This window comes from Phaenicophaeus curvirostris, chromosome 23 (genome assembly GCF_032191515.1).
Source record: "Phaenicophaeus curvirostris isolate KB17595 chromosome 23, BPBGC_Pcur_1.0, whole genome shotgun sequence".
In the NCBI taxonomy this organism is placed as follows: Eukaryota; Metazoa; Chordata; class Aves; order Cuculiformes; family Cuculidae; genus Phaenicophaeus; species Phaenicophaeus curvirostris.
In genome coordinates, this window is record NC_091414.1 from 1065006 (window position 1) to 1086931 (window position 21926).

The 21926-nt window shown below is 47.9% G+C and overlaps 1 protein-coding gene across 5 annotated transcripts in view; it reads right to left on the reverse strand.

The window, feature by feature from the left end:
* Window positions 1-903: 903 nt before the first annotated feature.
* The window catches only part of NFYC (nuclear transcription factor Y subunit gamma), a 31220-nt gene continuing 10197 nt past the window's right edge, over window positions 904-21926 (reverse strand). For 3 of the 5 annotated variants that reach the window (XM_069875501.1, XM_069875502.1, XM_069875503.1), the window contains exons 2-10: window positions 16921-17033; window positions 13133-13204; window positions 11630-11743; window positions 11236-11331; window positions 7151-7324; window positions 6685-6843; window positions 3089-3196; window positions 2294-2353; window positions 904-1797 (exon numbers count right to left, since the gene is read on the reverse strand). In XM_069875501.1, the coding sequence (XP_069731602.1) occupies window positions 1678-1797; window positions 2294-2353; window positions 3089-3196; window positions 6685-6843; window positions 7151-7324; window positions 11236-11331; window positions 11630-11743; window positions 13133-13204; window positions 16921-17025 (1008 nt within the window). In that variant the 5' untranslated portion in view covers window positions 17026-17033 and the 3' untranslated portion in view covers window positions 904-1677. The remainder of the gene's footprint in view (window positions 1798-2293; window positions 2354-3088; window positions 3197-6684; window positions 6844-7150; window positions 7325-11235; window positions 11332-11629; window positions 11744-13132; window positions 13205-16920; window positions 17034-21926) is intronic. The other 2 variants (XM_069875505.1, XM_069875504.1) reach the window with 2 other exon arrangements.

Genomic DNA, 21926 nt, shown 5'->3' on the forward strand with positions numbered 1-21926 from the left:
CTGGCTGCCAGGCAATACAGGGGGGGGAAAAAGGTGAAAAATAAGAAAACTGACATTTAGAGCACCCAGGAGGTGCCTGTAACGCAAGAAGCTCCCTCACCCGACTGGAACAACTTGGCCCAGATTCCGTGCTTGGCACCAGCCAAATGCTGAGATGGAGTTTTCCGTCCTTGCCCAGCAGCAGCTGGTGCCTGCAGGGCTCCTGCGGGCAGGGGAAGGCAGGAATCCATACCTGGGCGCTGCTCGCCCTGCACCAGGGCACCACTCACCTTGCTTCCCACTGGCACTGCCGGAGAGCAGCCTGAGCCAGGGGACTACGTCACACGCCGTGCGTGGAGCAGCCGGCATCTCCTCGCTGTGAAACTGCAGCAAACCTGGTGCTTCTGCCAGCGCTGCTGCCCTCGGCTCTGCCAGCGCTGCACGGAGCCACTAAACCTCTCCCGGATGGGGCGCCGACGCTGTCAGATCGCTCGATGTTGGAGGCACAAAGGTTCTTGGTTACAAACCCCGCATCCTTCTTTTAGCCAAGACTTAAACCTGGCCCAATGTCGTGTGTTCGGTTAAATCTGATCTCCAGAGCTCACTCAAACCTGCCCCAGCCTCCTCCCTGCTCCTTCAGGACACCGAGGGCGCAGGGTGAGGTGATGCAGCTCCGGAATCTGCTCCGTGGGAGCGATCACTGCCCGGCATCTGCACAGAGACCCCTTGGTGGGCCAGCATCCCTGCATTTCCATCTCACCACTCGTGTCACTCCAACCCACGTCCAACCCCCTCTCTGAACCCTCTCCACCCTCAAACCCCATGGCCGGTTTCACTGCTGCAGGTGGGATATTATGCAGGGATTCAGGATGCTTGGCAGGATGAGCCTGGGCCCTGGATCTCAAAGAAAGCACAAACACTATCTTACAAAGGAGATTTATTTAATTTTATGAAGCCTATATTACATGCATCAACTGAAGGCGGTACAAAAGCAAACAGCAGGGCTGGGGTTTGTCCAGACTGCCCTTGGTGTTTCTGGGAGAAACCAGAACAAATCAAAGACTCCATTGCCCTTAGAAATCACAGTCATCGTACAAGGAATGTTTTTTTGTTTTCCCTTTAATTACTCCTCCCCTACTCCCTGCCCTCGAGCTGCGCGGAGCCAGTGCTCCGGCTTACCAAAAAAGGAGGCAGGAGAGGAAAACCTAACACACACACACACACTCCCCCCAGACACCCCTAATAAAGCACTGAGAGGAGAGGACTGGACCTAGCTCTACGCAGGGAAAAAGTACAAGCAGAATACCAGGAGTAAAGCTCGTCAAACAAATCAGGTGCAGGACCCTTTAATGATTTTACTAGATAAAAATGTTTTACACGTTGCTCAACGAGAAGCTACAATGTCCTTTTGATTTAGCTCCCTCTCAGTTTTATGGGTCTGAACGAGCAGCTGAATAGACTGAGATATTGGTTTCTAAAAATACAAATATTGCATTCTTGTCAGCGTCTGTTGGGTGTTCGCTCATACCCACCTGAGGAAGGCGTAGAGCGCACCAGAGGCCGCAGCTGACTGCAGGCTGGGTATCAGCACAGCGAGGCAGAAGCAGATGGATTGACCAGATCGGGCTGGTTCGGCAGGCGTCAGGCTGGTTTGCGTTCGTCTCCCTGCGGAGAGAGGGCCGGCTGCAGCGCTCACGCTCAGTCCCCGGCCACCTGCGCGGCCTGCCCGTCTGAGGTTTGGTTGGAGGACTGAATGAACATGGGTTGGGTGATGTCCTGGCCTGCAGGCATGGTCACTTGCTGGATCTGGTAGAGTTGCTGGCAGAGACGGAAGCAGGAGAAAGGAAACGGCTGTCAGTGCGTGTCTCACTCAGCCCCAGCTCCCTTGAAACACCGCGCTGTGCACTATAACCCTACCGGCAACTCTCAATCTGTCCCAAACCAGACCACGCGCTGCCACTAGACACTTGTTGCTAAACCATAACTAAAGAATTCTGTGAATTTCTGCTGCCCAAATCAAGCACAGGCTACCTACACATCAGGCACTAGCTAGATGTTGAGATCTTTATTCCTAAATTGGTTTGGACTAGAGTGCACCCCACCTAGAGCGCAAAGGACTGGATTCATTTGGAGTGAGCACAGCAGAACACAAGGAATTCACCTGAATTAAAAGCAGCACAACATCTGCTTATCCCGCTCCTGTGAGGGCTTGGTAGCAGCAGCTGTGTTTTATCAGGAGGAGCGGATCTCCTAGAACACGCAGGCTTTAGGAGGGTCTTTGCAGCCCTTGACTTCAAAGGGATCAAGGCCTTACCTGTCCATCTGTGAACTGGCTGAACTGCTGCTGTCCTTGCTGGACCTCTGTCTGCGTTATCTGCAAGGATAAGAGAAGGATGATCACCGACAGCACTTCAGAGAGGGTTAGCACCCCACTAACAAGATCCTGCTGCTGCCTTTCCAGAGCTTTTAGACTCTTTCACAGTTCATCACCCCACCACGTGGCAAGATCTGGCTGACGCTGCCAGCCTGCAGCATGCTGGTGCTAACCACGAGTCAGGAACAAAGGACGTGGGATTCAGCCACTCCAAACCAAACACAAGCACGTCCTCCCCGACTTCCACCAGGGGAACATGGTCTCCAGGATGACGGAAAAGCAGCAGCCTTCCCATCTTCTGAAGGCAGAGAAGAATCCCTTAGCGACCAGCCTCAACGAGAACATGAGACAACCTGCTGGCAGCAACGCTGGTCCTGATGCTTCTTCCCAAGAGGCTGCACGGCTGCTCCTCCCTCACCCCGCCAGAAGGAGCAGAAGTAAAGAGAAGGTTGATGAACTGAAGTTTTACCTGCAAGCAGCTCAGAAGCAGCATGAGCTTTATACAGCAAGACACACGCACGCACACACACATATACACGCATGCACCCTTCACGTACAGGGAAAGGAGAGTCCCGCTCTGCTCCTTGCTTTATTATTGCGATGAAAGGAACAGGAAGAAAAGAAACGCAGGAACCCTAGCCCAAGAGTTGGTAAATTTGACTGGAGTTTGCAGTTTCAGAGCTAGGGAACAACACTTTACCAGTCAATGTGAGCCCTGCTGGGTGAAGAGCGTACCTGCTGCGCATTGGTTGCAAGCGTCTGGATCTGCCCCTGGACTACCTGGGTGCCTGACACGGGTTGGGCTAAGCGGATATACTGCAGCTGGCCAGCATTCAACTGAACCTGGAGACAAGCGGAGGGGGCAGGGAAAGAGAATTAAACAAGGAACTCTGCAACCTCAAACACACAAATTTGCCTTCTCGTTTCCACAACAGAAGCCAGAGCAATAGATGGCACCGGGAAGCTCCAGCCGATCCCCGGTGGAGATGAGCAACTACCACAGACCCTGCCAAAGCAAGGATGAAATCCATGGACTCCTGCTGGATCCTGAAGCACAACCCCATCACTTCTTCCTCCAGAAGGGGAATGGTCAGTTAGTGGCTAAAGCACATTAACTGCTGAATCTCGAGGAGCTTTGGGAACAGGTAATTTTTCTTTGTGGTTCTGAGAATGGAGTCGCTCCTGTGATGCACCATGTCACAGGAGGACCGTTACGAGCCAGCTGCACATGGTGACACCGCTGTCATCTCCTGCCACAAATACTGAAGAATGTACGGGGATTTCCACAGAGACAGCAGTGACAACAAACCCCAGGAATACTGCCAGGTGATGCTGGGAAGCTTTTAAGGCACCTCTCTGCCGATCCGTGTCAGCACCCACCCAGCCAAGGCTGAGGCGCTCCGTGTCAATATTTTGTGTGCAACATTCAAATTCAGATCCTACAGCCCTGATCATGCAAGGCAAGGAGGGAGCAGGACATGAAGACGATGCCATCACGGTAACCTCAACTCTCACTTTGCATTTTCTGCAGTATCAACAGCTGATGCTGCGACCACAAACCTGAGGGGCAATAACACGGTCATGGTACGATCGATACGGCTGCTGAATGTTTCATTCAGTGTTATTTAACAGTAGAACATTGAGATTTGCAGCCTTAAGGTTAAATTATATAAAAACAATGTTTTGAGGTTGTTTCCTTTTTAAAAAGGGGAAAGAAGTACACATAAAATACTTGAAAACTGCTCACAGACCAAGGTTCAAGTGCCCAGAACACTGATTTGGCATTTACACAAACACTGCTGGCTACACCAGCTGTACCTAAAAGCTCCAACGTTATTTCAAGAGCAAATCTGCTCCACAGGAACATAAACCTCTCAGTAAAGAATTTGTTTCTGCACCCAGATGTGCCTGGAGATCCTGTTTTCCACCCTGCAGAAATTTTAACGACACAGCCCACTGATCGGGTGAAAGGGTTTTACAAAGAGCATTCTTCCAGAAACGAGAGTAAGCTCTGAAGAACCTGTCCAGTGACGTCTGGCTGAGACACAGATTAAGTTTAACAGAGAAGTAATGCAGATAAACAAATTATTACCATTTAATTGATACAACCCCTGTTTTTTTCCTCAGTTTTAAAAAATAACAGCCACCTTTCCACAGGTGACCCGTGGTCCTGGAGTAACCAGAAAATCACAGCAGAGGAGAGCACAGAGGATCAAGAGCACATGGAAAAATCACTAAAGAAAATGAGTAAGGCTCTCCCAACACCCCTGCAGTCACCAGAGACACTGCTGGTTTTACCAGTGTTTCAAACTATCGTACCTGCATTACAAAAGATGCTTTGCTGAACCTGAGCAGATACCAGAGTGAGAAGGTGCTGACAGAAGATAGCACTGACTATGCTGAGAGTAAGGAAACTCAAGGGGAAAACAAGACAAGCACAGTAGGATGAGAGCAGAAGGCAAGCTGCACCGCAGAGACCAAGGACTAGCTCTGTGAATCCAAACAAAAAGTGCTTTCCAGGTTAGGGCACTAAAAAGCTCTTGGAGCGAGCGCTTGGCTCCCTGTTCCATTTTACTCCACTTGCTGGAAGCGAGCAATGGGAAAGATGCTTCCTTCAGCACAAACCGTGACTCTTCAACATGCCGTGATTAAGAATCCTCCTCTTAATTACAGCCAAACCAGCATCTCTGCTAGGTAGAGAAGCACCAATCGTGACTGCTTCATTAAACCTCTGCTCCTAAGCTGCTCTGTTTGCAGACTTACAGCTGTTAGAGACCCAGGTGCTCCCGAAGACTAAAGACTCCTCACTCTGGCACTCGGCAATTTCTGTCTCACCTCTGCAGCACGAGAAGCTTGAGGCCCAGTCACAGCTCCCTGTCCTTCCAGGCTCCCAGGCAAGAGGAAGGTAGCAGCCAAGGCTTGGTCAAAACTAGACACCAAATTAAAACCCTCCAGTCTCACACTCCTAAAACAAGGGACCATCTGCAACAGGATCCTCCTACAAGGAGAAGAGTGCCTCCTGCAGAAGCTTATGGCCCCCTCATGGCTACTTTATAAAGAATTCCTTCTCCTAGAAGATCTCCAAGCTCCCTCCTCATAGGGAACTGTTCTTTTCTTGCTGAGCAAAAGGAGGACGCTGCAGCATTCAGCACTGTCGTAGTGGATTCACTGAGGCTGGAGGTGGAGATCTCCTCCCAAAAAGAACACAGATCTTGGAGAGTTTCATAAGGGAATGAAGAAAGAAAAAAAAAGAAAGTGGAAGAAAGGTAGTGGGGAGTGCAGAGAAGAAAAACGGTTGTTTGTAGTAAAATGCCATATTTGCCAAGCATTTCCCTTCTGCCTGACACCTGAAGCCAAGCAGTAGGAATCAGCTGAAGACTTGAGAGATGAAAAGAATTTGGAAGGGAATTGGAAGAATCTGGCAACGCCCACCATCTAAATGTTCTTCAAAATGCTGTGTTTAAGCCTGAACTTTTGCCAAAGGTACAGAGAGAAGCCTCGTGAGTCTCCAAGAGCAAAACTTGTGTGAAAGATCAGTTCTGCCACAGCTGTGGGCACAATTCTTGGTAACAGAGCTCAAAGTGCAACACGTCCCGGTCCCTGGGTGTGACTTTTCCACTGCAGGTTAAGTACACGGGACCAGATATGTTTCTTTTAAGAAGTGTGAAATCTTCCAGGTGGGAACCGAAAGCCCTGGCTTTGCTGTGAAGTTACAGAGAAAGGGGAAAACGTAACTTCTTTTGCCCCACGTGTTTACCTAGTACACATGCCAGAATGTTCCTGCTGATGCTGTAACTCCAAATCCCTTTCCAAGGCCACGTCAGGTCTGTATTGACGTGAAAGTGAGCAGAGATTTTCTGGTTCTGCAAAGCCATCCCTCCAACCAGTTCAAAGGATGATATGAAATATTTCTTATAATGTAAAAGTTTATTAATAACTCGCAGATGGCACCTTTCCCACTCAGCCTGCCAGGTCAGGACTTCAGAACCAATTAAAGGCAAAAGAAGTTCATTATGCTTTACTGAAACCGCGCCGGAGTAAAGACTGAGGTTTATCCAGCAAATATGCTATTTATTGCTTCCTAATGGTAACGATTTTCACTCAGGGGAAAGTGTTGTGGGTGTGCACTGAGTCTGTCCTAGACCAGTCAGATTTATTGCCCCCTTCACGTCCCCACCTGGTTAGTTTTCCTCTCTAAGCATAGGAAACACCACTCAATCCAAACTGCCCCTTCCAGTTAAAAAAAAAGCGTACATGTATGGTCTCATGCCAGAACTCCAGCAGCCAGTTTGCTCACAGACTGTTACACGTTTCTAGGGGCAAAGCCTTACCGGTATCTGCTGGATCTCTCCGGTGTTGGTGATGATCTGCTGCATGACCTGCATGGTCTGCCCAGTCCCACCCTGTGCCTGCTGGGTCTGTCCTTGCGGCTGGGCCTGCACTATCTGTACCTGCTGGCCTTCTCCGACCTGCATCGTCACGGGGGTGGTCTGCAGTCAAACGGGGACAAGGACCAAGCACGGACTCAACATGGGGGAAACAGCCACAAGATACAAAGACAGACAGACGGCTTCCTAGACCCGCTGTTACTTGTCGATGCTTACAAAGGGAACCCAGGACCAAGATCACCCTTGTTACTGAGGTGTCTGAGCACCTGGTACGACCAGAAAACGCGTTTCTGTGTTGTTATTGACTGTTCTGAGCTGTCACAGAACAGGGAACTGCGATACGCTACAGAGCGGCGAGTCGAGGGCTTCGCCGGCATCACTGACCCGCCAAGCGCGGCTGGTGGCTCACCTGCCCCTGCTGCGGCTGCGCGATGATGATCTGCCCCGGCTGGATCGTCGTCGTGGATGTGGTGGTTTGCTGGCCCTGCTGCTGCCCCTGGACCTGCACGGCCGCGGGCTGCTGGGCGAGCGTGAAATAGTACTGGACCGGCTCGGCTGGGGTCACAGCCTGACGCACCTCCTCCTGCGGCACCAAGAAACAACAGGTAAACCGGGAGGGAACGGATCAACACCCAAACACCCCAACATCCCCCCCATAAGCATGGTCCTGGGAAAGTATCTTCAATGCCTTGTTTGTGACAGATTCACTAAGTAAATCTGAAGTGGTAAATCAAAACAGGTTTCTGTATTTATTCAGCTGTGCGGAAATCAAAACCATTTCCATTACCCTACCCATAGCAATGCAGTCACCGATTTCATTACAACAAGCAAATACGTAAAATTACCACAGTTGAACACCACACAACTCATCAGTAAATTCCATCGTTGCCTGTTATCTTAACACAGACCAAACCGCAAGTGCACCAGGAAGACTCACGAAGCCCCAGCTGTCAGCAACCCCCTCTCCTTACCCTACGTGCCCAAGATAAATGTCAATCTAGCCCTGATGTTAAACCCCTGGGAATAAAACTCACAGACTTGATGTATACTGTTGTGCCTTTATTTATTGATTTAAACCCAGCTTTTCCCAAATTATAACAATTTCACCTGGTACTGCGGCTCAAATGCTTGATTCTGCTGGTAGCACAAATATCTTGGAGTGAAGAAACAAGAGGTTCTGCTCTAGCTCACCGTCAGCAGCACAGACTGCAATGCTGCTCTCGTTTGTTTTCTCTACACTTGTCTTTAGGAGAGAAAAGCCCCTTATTAACAGTATTTTAGGCAAAGCAGCAGCTTCTCAGAAATCAAGTGGCGAGTGTTTAACACTCCAGAACCAGAATTCTTAAACTCCCCACAGGAGCAGTCGGATCTTGCACCTTAGGGAAGACAGCTCACCAGACGTTCACTCCATGGCAGAAGGCGTAAACAATCCTCTCCCAGCCACCTCGAGTTCACAGCTGAGAGTGTAGGATGTTTACACGCGCTACAGCATGGCAGATTCCCACTTACACGCGGATGCTTGACTCCCCTGCACTGAATGAGGATGCTCATGGGCTGCTCAGCACCTCCAGCTGAACGGGAGAAGAAAAAAATCACATTAAACATGACCAGTGGATGTTGTCTCGATGGGCAAGAGAGCCCTTTCGCTCAGATGCCAGTCCCTCAGAGGGACAGCAACCAAGGAAATGACTTAGTACGGGACGTTTCTCAACAGCCGACTGCAAAAAAGAGGTGAAGCTGTGAACAAGAAGTGAGTCTAAGCCTGGCTCTGGGAGCAAACATGAGCACCATCCCACCACACCTCAAACCACTGCGTCAAACACTTACAAGGCTTTCTGCACACGGTAGGCCACTGATTATTCCTACTTGCCTCATCAAATCCTTTGGGAAGGGATTAATAACACATTTAAAATCTATATTCAACAGGACAGATCTTCAGTTAACCATAACTGTGGGCACTGAGCAGCCTGGACTAGTGGGAGGTGTCCTGCACATCGTGGGGGTTGGAACCAGGTGATCTTTAAGGTCTCTTCCAACCCAAACCATTCTACAATTCTATGATGCAATAAAAATCGCGTGCAGCTGTTTCTGTAAAGACCAGACCTTAGATAAGTTATTCCTAAAGCACTCCAATCCTGATTTCCTAGCTGGATCCTGAAACATTTGAGGCAACCGAGTACTTCTGCAAGTTGCCTTTGCTACAGGCAATAATGGCTTTAAACCCAAACCTGCTGGAACGAGGTTATTTCACAACTTCTGCCATCTTCTATTTTCAAGCCACAGCTTTAGTTACCAGAGCAACGTAACAGTCGTGGTTCCATTCCCAGCTCTTCCATGTAACGAATGCTGACTTGTCAAACAGCCTTTTCCACGGCAGAGAAAACAGATTGCACCCCCAGCCAAAAAGCACGGGCTGTCAGCTCACAAGCAGCCGCTTCCCAGCACCCTGGGATCAGAGGGATATTTTCCACCACAACCTCCTAACCAACATTCTTACCGGGCAGCTACTGCTCCATTAAACTCCTCTTGCCATGAGAAGTATTCCTAGTGATTCTGCAGTGCCAACACGGATGGATCTGCGAGAGATGGCTCTCTAAAGCCTATTTCAACCCCAAAACTGACAGTTTCATTGCAGATGCTGGTCAATCCAAGAGACACGGCTCTGGTGTGATGTATCATCATATTCACCTGGCAGTCTGCATGCACTATTAAATCCTCCAGGCGTTCATCTGATTTTAGAACTTGACTGTCCTGTAATCTCAGCATTCTGGTGTGGATCAAAAGGCTCCAGCAAGGAAAAGGTATGGGGAATGTTCTCCCTCCCAAACATGGAGCACTTCTAAAAATAGCACTGAGAAGCAGAATAACTGCATGAGGCACCTAAAGGATAAAGAAGGGAATTTGTGATGCCAGAATTAACCTGGGTTACTTCAGGCTGCAGCCAACTCTCTCCAGCTCATCAAGCTAAACAGATCAAAACGTGCGCTCTCCTTGCCCCGGTGAAACAAAACAGCGAGAGCAGCCGGGCATGCTGTGCTGTCTTTTTATTTAACACTGAACTAATGATCTTTGGATAAATCATCTCTGCTGCAGGGATAAAACGGGGAACGCGGTGAAGGGATGGAAGGAGCTGTGCCATGTTCCCATGTGTGATGTATGGAATGCAGAGCTTCCAGCACACCTGCAGGGAAGGCCTGGGGATGCTGCTCATTTTAACCACAGCTGGCAGCATCCTGGGACACGGAAAGGTATCGTTGTTTACTAGAGACTCGTGCTGCTTCTGGAAATCAGTAAGAGGTCAAACTCTACCCAGGACATCACCAGAAGGGATGAAGTGTGGATTTCCTCCCTGTGGCCACTGCTTCAGCAGCACCACAAAGGCTTCAAGACAGCAAGCAGAAGAGCAACCCCCCAAATCCAGGTCCCTGACGGAGCCGCCAGTCTCTACACTCGGAGCAGGCATCTTCGTGGGTGTTACCGGGATTTATATTGGAACACAAAAAAAAGCATCAAAGAAAAAACACCAAGTAAAACACTTGCCAGAAGGATGTTTCACAGTATCCCCACCTCTCTAGCAGCACTCACTAGGGAAGCTATTTTAAGGACCACCGTGGATCTTTCCAAAGGGTAGCATGCTGCAAACCTTCAAAAGTATCAGGAAACGGTTGAAGAAATTGTTATAGAACTATTGAAATTTACTGTTCAGAGCAGAAATCAGTCAGTTGAGCCCTGGGCAAGGATTCTAGAAGCCGCTGAAGAAGGCGCAGCACTGTCCAGACACAGTTCCCCAGAGGAGGTGTGCGCAGCCCAGCCAGTTTATCTCCTCAGCAACTTGTAACGGAGAGAGATGAGCAATCACTGAACTGGAAAACTTAGCAGCAGAACACGAAGCTTTTAGGTGAAGGAGATAAGTTCGTCTACATCTGTCTCTCTGTGCATTTGAAGCAGCAAGACTGAGCTTCCACCCCATCTCATTGCATTTTCAGCAGTCTCAAACACAGAGGGAAATGCAACCCTGTTGGGTTTCAGGCTTTGGCGCTTAGCTGCCCGCAGCAGCCTGCGGCTGTAAACATCCGACTGAAAGCTCCCTCTAACACCTCACAGCTTCCAGTCAAGGATGTTTACAGCAGCAACAACTGCCCCAACACATGCGGGATGTGGTACTTGTCAGCAAAGAAGTCTACAAGTCCAAGAATGTAGACCCAGCACGCTTTTTAAAGTTTTTTAAAGGCAACGTTTTGTTTCAGAGCTATTCAACAGGCTTTGTCACTTCAGTAAATGCCTAAGTCAGGCTCCTTAAAAATCTCCACTCAAGCTCTACTTCCATTAAAAAAATTCAGAACCTGAAATACACTGCAGATAAACACTTAAAAGCGTGGGGCACAAACCTCATGTTTAAATCTGATTCTGTATTGCTCTATCAACTCTCTCTTAATTAGAAGCTGAAATCACACCAAGGGAAGGGCAGACAACAAGGGAATTTCTGTGTCTCACCTGCCGCTTCGGAGGCTTCAGCTCGTCTCTCGGAACAATATCTATCAGAAAGTCAAACTGATCAAACTTTGTAATTGCCATGGCGATGTCATTCCTCTGCAACAACAAAAAGGGAAAACCACTCTTCAGCTTTATTTATCCACTGACAAACCAGACTTCTAAAATCAGAGCTTTCTCATGGTGTCAAAGTAGAGCGTGCTCTCCAGATCCCACATTAAGAAACAAGCATTTCAGTGGCACGGTTACACAGGGCCCTGTGTTTTGTACACAGGTTTCTAGTGACCAACACAGGTACTGAAGTTACTGTCTACAAAACACGTCTCATGTTATGGAAACAAAGAGCTGGAAGCGGTTCGTGAAGCAGCTGAAGGCTGGGTCAGAGCAGCCCCATTACCTGCAGAGTCCTGCGCTTGTTATCCTCCGTGTGTATCCACGCTCGCAGAGTCAATTCTGTTATGAATATCTGAGCTGCCTTGGCAAACAACACGGGAGCTTCTGCGCTGATCATCTGCAATTGAATGTACAATTTAAACATTATTTTTGTTAGGTTTGCCAGCAGTGTTCTCACTCAGAGCAACTGCATTGTGTCAGCTGAATCCGAGCAGCTGCATTAACAGGGAATTTCCACAGAAGATCTTGGCTTGGAGAGCCCGAAGAGTTAAACACAGCATGAAGAACATTGGGCGTCTAAAACTCATCTCAAATCCAGTTTCCTCCATGACAAGTCAAACATCAACTCCAGATCATGGCAGGCCAGTAAATGGCATCAGTGCACACTCACCGAGGGACTCAATCAGCAGCTTCTCCTAGTGGTGCTTTGGCACATGTGAGAACGATTCAGAAACTGAAGGGGATGGGCTGAGGGCTTGTTTTAAAACCTGGCCCTTACTTTATAGCTGTAACATTTGTATAATTCGAAACGAATGCTGAAATTGCACAGGAGGTTTGGAAGCCAGAGCAAAGGCTCTGCCTCACCAAATTCCTTTTCCTTAAAAAGTCTCCAGCTCAGTTTTACTCAAATTAAGTGCTTTTGTTATTAGCTGGCTAGCATTAACACTTACTCCCTAGTACAGCCTTCTTGTTAAAGAATCTGCCCCTCCATCCCTGCTCCGCCCTAAAACCTCATCCTGCCCTCAATCAGTGAAAATGCGACAATTTACTGAGTCTGGACACTGAACAGGGATCTTGGGGGCCTGGGTTTGTTCCCTGGATGGGCTGAGTGAAAATCTGCTTTGTCCAGAAGACACCACTCACCTTTGTCAGGGTTTCAGTTAACTGTTAAAGGCTGTCTGAACAGAATGATGGTGTCGTAGTGAGAAAAACAAGAAGGAAGCACAAACCATTCCCTTTTGTCTTAGGAGGTTCAGGGTCTGATAGCTTTCCACCTTAAAAACCAGGGAGGACTTGATTCATGTATTATCAGCTACACGTCAAAGGTTCAGCTCAAATACTGCATCGAATCCCTGTTATCCATCTAAATTATTGCTTATTTTCTCCATAAAGCTCCAAACAGCTCAGCACACGTTTCAGTGCCATCACTCCTTATACTGAACACCTCAGAGCTTTGTGAAAGGAAGAGTCAAGAGAAACAAGGAGGAACCCTGAAAAGAGACAGTTAAACTCTACAAAAACCAGGAGATACACAGAATTATACAACAGACTGGTATTCAGCAGAAGGAAGCAGAGCTGCAAAAGCCTTCAGCAAAGACCTCAAGTGACTTTGCTTTCCCAGCTCAGTTTAATTCTAGGAGGCAGGTAACGTTGCATTCAAGGCAGCTGTTAAGGCATGCTTTTAAAATAATAATAAATAATAAGTAGTAACGAATTGCAAGGAATTATAGCTACAATATCGACCAAAAGGATCATAAATCCTTAAGGAGAAACCCTACAAGCATACCTTCACATCTTCATCCAGCTTCATTATCTTCTTGATACGAGCCAGAGGGAGTTCTTGAACCCTGAAGTCTTTCTGCAGAGAGATCACATTTGAGAGAGTTTTTACTGACACTTAACTGGAAACAGAGGTAAGATAAGAAACGTTAAAGCAAGTCGTGCTGTCTGGAGCTAAACTGGCTAAAACCAGACTTACAAAAATAACATTTTCTTTGAGGTATGGCAGCCTCTCCTCTGGCCTCGGGATTCTCATCCGCTTCTCTGGATTTCATACTGATATAGTTCAACAGAACTCTCTGTCAGACACTTGTATCTGCCATCCCACCTCAACGCTGAAGTTGTTCTGCAGAAGAGAACGTCTCTAAAGTCACACATTTCTGCATCTATTTATATTTGAAGCGACTAATTTGATTAGGTGTCTCGGGACTCAGAAACCATTGGAATTTACAAAAAGAGTCACCAGAGAAAATGAAGGCAAACGAGAGCTCCGTGGGGCACAGGACAAACTCTCCTTTGCTTTATTTGTATGTCCCTGATGCTAGACACCAATTTTGGTGATAAAAAACCTTCCAAGAACCTTGTTAAAAAAACTCCTCTCTTCTATTCCTGCTTTTTTTGATGGAAAATAGGAAGAAATCCATCAAAGAGCACTGCTGGGATGCACCCGTCGGTAACAGCGGCAGAGACACCACCAAGGAGGCCCTGGGAGAGCTCATGGGTCAGAGAACCGCTGAGCTTTGCTACAGACACCAGGCTCCCCTCTCTGAAGGTAGAAAGGGGGATAATAAAACAATATTCCAGGAGCATCTTAAAAAGCATGCAAAGCTGGGGCTACATCCCGTGGCACTGGGAACGTAGAATCCCTACCCACAAAGGGCTTTGGAGAAAACATCTTCCCATTTTAAGAAAAATGCCGTAGAAAATATAAGGAAGATCATTTCTCCGGGGAAGAAAGCGCTGCAAGGCGCATTAGAGAAACAAAAGAGGGGAAGAATTGCTGAAAATGCTGTTTTCCAGGGAAGTAAAAAACCATGGAAGCTGCGTGGGGCCTAGCCACATGCCAGCAGGGGGCATAGCATGTGATTGATGCAGTAAAAATTCATGTATATATACATTATTTTACATGCACATATACATTAAAAAAGCATTCTGTGCCTTCATCCCAGAGAGAAATCTGAGTGACAGGTAACACACTGCAAATCCAAACTACGTTGTGGGGTGGGGGTGCTGAGGGCTGCTGCATTCCATGGTGAACACGGTGTTTTGGAAGGATTTGGGGACATGAGAAGTGGAAAACCAGGGCTGTGACCTGTGCTTGAACACACAGGGTGCTCGGAGGAGGCATTTTCAATCAGGAATCACCACATAATCACGTTAAGGGTGTGCTAGGGCTTGGAAAAAGATCCCAAAGTGGGTTTTTTGAGGGATTGTGTTGTTGGGTTTTCATTTTTATTAAAAACCTCTGTCTTTTTGAAGAGCCTCTGAGAGAAAGATGAGGACAGGATTTGTAATTTGTGAAGCTCCTACCAGTCTGAAGTACACTAACTTCTACCAACAGCAGAGCTGCAAGTAGGCAGGCACAGGTACAACGCTACTAAAGCCCATCCAGAAGGGATAAAACAGAGAAAAACCAAAGCTCCTTAAAGCTTTGCTTTAAGGCAGACAGGCAAATGTCACATAAATCAAAATGAATAGGCAAGCGCCCCGGTGAAGGGAAGCGTGACCAGCGCTGGCTCCCGCCCAGCAGAAAAACTTCAGGCACCAATTCTTCATCTTTTCTTTTTTCCAAATTAGGTCTCAACGTTTCACCGCCTCTTCTGACCCATTGTGGTGCCGAAATGAGAGTTCCAGCCTAGCCCCATTTCTTATTTCTCCAAGACCAGGCTACAGACCCTTCTGTAACCTCAGAGAGAGAAGAGGGATAGAGCAGGTCCCTTGATTTGACCCCTGAATTTTAGCTCCTGGTGGCTCGTTGCAAAGACACAGAAGCAAGCAGAGAGGCCCTGAGAGGAAGGCACCAAAGCTGCTCTGCCCTCTGCAGCAGCTTGAGGTTCACTCACATCCACAGGAACATTTTCCGTAAGGTGCACACTACACCTCAGGATCTGATTACGCAGGGAACAACTGCACAGGAATGTTTCACAGTTATTCCTTTTCCTCTCCAACTCCCCTTTTTCTGTCCTCAGTTCCATTTTCAATGACTTACAAGCTTGCAATCCAATAAATAGATTCACCCGACAGTTAAAAATTAAGCTGCCCATACTTGATAAGCTGTAGAATAAACCCCTTTCATGTGGAGATGAAGACAAACTACAGCTCTGGAACACGAGAATTTGCTGTGCTGAAAGAGGAAAGTAATTAATTCTGGTTATGCATACAAATTTCTACATCTGTTTCTTTAATCAGCGATCTGCACGCAGGCTGAAAAAAAGCAGCTTATCTTCAGGCTGCTGCATTGGGGGTTTCACTCTGAACAGCCCATCTTCAACCAAGTTCTTTTGTTTTCAGCTACATTAAATGCACAGGAGCGTGTTTGCAGCACCACTGTATCACATCTCTCTTGAAAAGTCATTTTTACCATACGCCCTTGTTCTCAGGCACATCTCTTTTGGGGATGGAAAAGAAATAGAAGCTTCTCATTCAGTCCATTTTTATTCTCGGCCTATACAGGATTTCTTTTAATCAAATATCTTTAGATTAATAAAGTGTGTGATAACACCCTTGGCAATCAAATGATTTTCAGAACTTGATGCTTGTCAAAGGAGCCCATTCTGAAGGCTCTGCACAGCAGCCTAAACCCAAAATCCATTCACAAAGTGCCTGCCAGTAGCCAGGGGCTGGAATTTATGAAGGAGGGGAAAGACTAAGGGTTGTATTCCAAACGGCAGCACCTTCCCAGTGTACTGGAGGGGCTCATCCTTCGGTGTGGGTAAGGGCTCCCTTTCACATTACAGAAGGCAAACAGCAGTTAAACAACCCACATAGTACAGCACGAGGTCATATCCCTCAGCCTTCTGTGAGCTGCAACACCTTACAGCAGCTACATGTACACCTGTAGCTATTTTAAATCACTTCTCCTTCCCGCCCTAGAGAAGATAATTCATTCAGCCTGCTAAAAGAACCTTTGAATCAATGCTGCCTTCTGGTTTAGTCCAGAAAGAGCTGAATGTCTGACGATGACATCTCGTTACACTATCAATCAGCTGCATTCTATTCCTATCTCGAGTTTTGGCAGCGGAGCAAACAGTCAAAACCCTGGCTGAATGATTGTTTATCCGCTCGTAAGGCCACCTTGCAGTGAGCAACCAGCTCTACTGGATCCCAGAAGCAGCAGGAATACGTTAGGCTGAGGTTTCTCCTGCTGCCACGCGCTTCCCACTGCGAGTTCTTCAGGAACAGCACAACTGGGTTGTGGGGTGTTTAGCCTGGAGAAGAGGAGGTTGAGGGGAGACCTCATTGCTCTCTACAACTCCCTGAGAGGAGGTTGTGGAGAGGAGGGAGCCGGGCTCTTCTCCCAAGTGACAGGGGACAGGACGAGAGGGAATGGCCTCAAGCTCTGCCAGGGGAGGTTCAGGCTGAACATTAGGAAAAAAATTTTTCACAGAAAGGGCAGTGGCAGAGGCTGCCCAGGGAGGGGGTTGAGTCCCCTTCCCTGGAGGGGTTTAAGGGACGGGTGGACGAGGCACTGAGGGACATGGTTTAGTGATTGATGGGAATGGTTGGACTCAATGATCCGGTGGGTCTCTTCCAACCTGGTATGATTCTATGACTCTAACTGCCGAGGCCACTCACCACTGTGAGGTTGCGGATCTCCTCCATGACTCGTGGCCAGAAGGACTGGAGGCTTTGCTGGGCATCGCTGTTGCCGGCTGTGCCGAAGCCCGCGTCTGTGGACATCCTGGGAGCTGGGAGAAACGTACAGAAGCATTAGTGATGACAGAGAGAGGCAGGAGCCAAGAGATCCCCTCCAAGCCCCAGAAATACTGGATGGGGCCAGCCTGGACAAATGCTCTGGAAAACTGGCAAAATAAGGTATGCCAGCCCAGGTACAACAACAACACAGAGACGCAGCCTCTAGAAGAGGGCTTTAACAATTTTATTTCTTTTTCCAAAGACAGAAGCAGTCTGGAAAATGCAGAATGCCTGGCTGTTATTTAAATCTACGCTGGACGCTGCCCACGCTTCCATCAAGCCTGGTGTCTCTGCAAACAGCTTTATTTACTGTAAGCAGCCTCCAGAAGTTACTAGGAGGGAACAACAGCGCAATACCTGTGTTCCAACTCTCCCTTAGAGCCAGGCGGTGCTGCGGGGAGGATGGGGAAGCGGTCAGGGCCCTCAGCACTGACCAACCTCACCCCTCATGGACCAAGACAGAACCAGCCTGTGGGGCACTATGTGCGCACATCTTGATTTCCAGCTGACACAATTCCTTTCCCCCATAAACTCTGAGATCAAGTCCTGCCTTTCTGACAAGGAACTCCTACGACAACTCTAGTTAATACTGAATGGGAGTAGCTGCACAACTTGGGGAATCCCTCGGAACACCAAGACCAGCCTTGCTGGCGTCCCACGTGTGACAGAAGCGTGTGGCTCCAGCAGGATTCCCAACTGGATCACAGCCTGGAAGGACCGGGCAGTCATGCCAAAACGCACATGCACATGTAGGATCTGCCGAGACACCAAGTCCTGTCCCACTGGGTTGTCCTTCCCATGCACTGGATGAATCCCAGTGGATGCTGGAGCCGTCACCGTTCACTTCTTGGGCAAGCAGAGCAAAGGAAGCCATTGAGTTAGATATTAAACACTCACGAGGGCACAAATACAGCTCCAAACTTTCCATGAATGACACACACACCCCCCATGTGAAAACAATGAGTCTCTGTGTCTCCCAGAACTCTCAGCAAGACAGAAATGGTGACGCGTTTTCTAGTGACAGACCTCAGGATACACAGATATTTGTGAATCTCCATATGATGGAGAAAGACACGTGAACAGATTTAGCTCTGACACAGACAGGCACAATCCCTGCTTCCCCTTCATCCAGAGGTTTATTGCAGCCCCTCCCCAAGTCAAAGGGAGGGACAGCAACCCTGTACAAGACACACACACTGGCAGGAGGCAGTCACCAATCACCAGTGCTCTCCAAATCTACTGTTCCAAAGCAACGACGATCCATAAAATCTTATTAACAGATCAAAGAGATGAACGCCAGACGATTAGTTCACTCCCTCCTGCAGCCCACGCTTGCCAGGGCAGACTCTGAGCAGTTGTATTTTCCTTTCATCAACCCGAGAGGAGGGCACGGGCAGCGTGGGAAGAGCTGAAGGCGATCTTGACAAGGACAGAAGATCCTATCTGCAGCCTCAAAGCAAAAGCTCAAGACCGGAGGAACTCCAGGTGTAGAACCTATGGAAATGAGTGACTGACAAGCTACCTGGTGACTCTTCAACAGCTATTTACATGATAATCCCATCCACCCACAAACTGAGATATTTCAAGTATTTATAAGAAAACAGAGAGATAAATATTCCAATGAGAGCGCTAAATTGGTATTTGATTCTTCCTGCTCCCCGATCTGCATTGTCAAACGTAGACAAAGAAATAGTTTAGGCACATAAATAAAAGTTAATCCTTGAAATCTGCTCGGTGCCAGCAATATTTCAACACCAAGACTAGACAGGGTCTTTTCTGCAACTGGAGACACAATTCATCTCAAAGATTAGCCAAATTGCTTTGTAAGACTTTATTGCCAAATAAAACCGAGTTGATACTCAACCTACTTAAACGCTGCGCTGGAACGTAATGCTCAGCATACTCCTACAGGTTAAAAAAGAGAGAAAAAAAGGTCATGAGACAAAGAGGAAGAAAATCCCACCGCCATTGAGGCTTTTACGTGCAGCTAGGGGTAAAGCAAATTTCTTCCATTCAATACCTGTCTCTGTGTTATCCATCCAGGTTTCAGGAAGAGCTAGGAATGGTTTACTCCAGGCATCTAGTGTTTAAAAAGTCCTGTCGATGAATACAAAAAGATTCCTGGCTTTAATGCAAACACAGGGCTGATTTTGGAATGCAAAATGAGCAGCCTGATGCTCAACCCATGGACAGTTGCCGCTTCATCTGACTTCAGAATAATTGGTAGGAAACTGAGCAAAAGTAGAAACAAGAGTCAGCAACAGGCTGATTTTCTGAAGAACCTATAGAATCCAATCACTATAAATGCTGAAATAAAAGCCAAAGTAGGTTAAAACTGCTCAGAATGTGACTGCAGTAATTACTTCCCGTTAAAATATGGATACACAAGTGGCACTGGAAGCGCCTACAAACAATAAAGGTGGATGATTAGGGAAAGAGAAATCCAAACTGCTCCACAACAGCCAATCCAGCCCACCCAGCCTGGACTACGCTCCACGAAGGCAAACAGTTTGCTTCCAGACGAAGGGAAAAAGAAACAGCAGGCCAAAAAGCTGGTCTACTGCCCCGAGGTGATTGCGGAGCAGATCAGCAAGCACATCTCGAGAACTACGCCATCAACACTTGGCAATTAAGAGTTTTGTGCTCGCAGGAGCAGAACACCTTTCACAAACACTGAACTTCCCAAACCCCGTGGCAGCTGACAAAGCCTTAAGAGCTTTACTTCACAGGAGCACAAAGCAAGCACAAAGACAACTTCAGCATCTGTGCTTGGGGATTTTTGTTGCCTGTTTGGTTTTTTTTCCTACACAGATGCCAGATTGTGCTCTGGCTTTAACGCCGTGGGAAGGCGGAAGCAGTCAGATGGAGCCGTCTCACCCTGGATGCCTACGATCTGCACGCTTGAGCAAGAACCTGCTACTGAAAACACAAGCTATGGTATAATCACACACAAAACGAAGATCTCCGATCTCGCAATCCCACCCAGAGCTCTTGAGCTGGAACCCCAAGAGCAAGGAAGAGCCCACCTGACTGAGGTCCCACCACAGCCACAGGACATTCCCAGGCATCCCCGGTGCCGCTCGCCAAGGCAGCCTGGGAACAGGAATCAGAGAACAACTTCCCCAGCCAGCAAGAGTCACAGCTCAGCTTCGGACGTGCCTGCTTTGAAGTTCCTGGCCTCGACTAAGAAGTCAACCAAACAAAACGAGCTGGGTGGAGAGCAGATCTAAATGACATTTATCCAAATATCCGAAGGGATATGCAAACAGCGAGTATCAGAGGGAAGCCTTGAGGCTCTCGATGAAGGAGGCAATAACTTAGCAACATCATCAAGTACTACAGGGCCTGGCGATAGCAGAAATGTTGGGTTCTTTGCATACGGCGCAGTCACATTCTCATGACTTGGGTTATGGGAAAAAGCCTCTTTTACACAGCGTTGTATGACGTGACAGAAGTATATTCCAGCCAAACATCCTCAGAAGGGAGATGAAGGCTAAAAAGAAATCAGACAGAAGCTCAGGCAAACGTTTTTCCTAAATAGTTTCCTGTGAGGGTGCAGAGGCCCTGGCCCAGGTTGCCCAGAGCAGGGGTGGCTGCCCCATCCCTGGAGGGGTTCAAGGCCAGGTTGGATGGGGCTTGGAGCCCCTGATCCAGTGGGAGGTGACCCTGCCCATGGCAGGGGTGGAACTGGATGGGCTTTAAGGTCCCTCCCAACCCAAACCATTCCAGGATTCTCTAATAAAACGATGAGATGTTGCCACAGCGCGGCGCAAAGCGCTACAGCAGGGAGCAGAACCGCTGTGATTTGTGGCCAGTCCTGCTGAAACAAAAGGGAAGACAAGTCAGAGTATGCAAGGCTGTGAGGTTATGACAGATGAGCCTTTGCTTCTTGACATTTTGAATGATTCCACAGGAAAAAAAAAAAAAAAATCAGTGAACACACAGCCTGGGAGTGGGGCTCAGAGAGCACCGGGCTGGCATGTGCTGCCACGGCTCGCGGGCCAAACACCTGCTGAAGGAGTCACCCCAACACACACATCCAGACGAGACTCATTCCCAGCTCCGATGTCAACACGATAGCACAAACAAGGCTTTGCCTATAAAACATCACCCAGCCGAGCGCCGGGGAGGAGAGCAGCACTGCATTAAAGGAGATTTATACAGTGGTTTCTTGGACCTGAGATCAGCTTTGAACAAAGCCCAACACTCCACATCAGAATAAAAAGGAAGGAGGAACACTTTAAAAATGCAACATAATTGACTGTACAATGCAGAGAGTTAAGCAGACAGCACAATTACTTCAGCCCACCACGGCAGCAGTGATGCTGTTATTAGTAAAGCATAAGAACCTCTGTATGAGTAAAGTTACAGCCAGACCATGAGCCAAAATCAGAAGTCTTAGACTCTAACACTAGATTTATTTATCTAATATATAAATCCGTAAGGCAGCTATAAATTTACAGCAGCCCTCTGGTCAGCGCAAAAAAGGCGATAACCACAAACTTGGAGAAGCCTGAAGCACTGCCCTTGCTGAAAACAGAACCTTTCAACTTCTTATAAGCAGTTTCAGGAGGGTTTCAGTAAAATGAAGATAATTCAAAACACAAGCACTTCCTTCCAATGCACCATTATAAGAAACTCTTGAAATTCCTCAGTTTTCTTTCTTTTATTGAGGTATTGCACACAGAGCCCTCCAAGCACTGAGCTGGCACCACGAGGGGCTGATTGCAGCCGACAGGAGAATCGGTCCAGGCTGGGTGTTTGCAGATTACTCTCGTTCAATACAATTAAAACTAAGCACAATGACCAGGCTCGTTAAGCGCTGCACAAAATCACCTTCGGAGGATATTGAGTACTTATAGCTAAAGGTTTTTAAGAGCAGATTG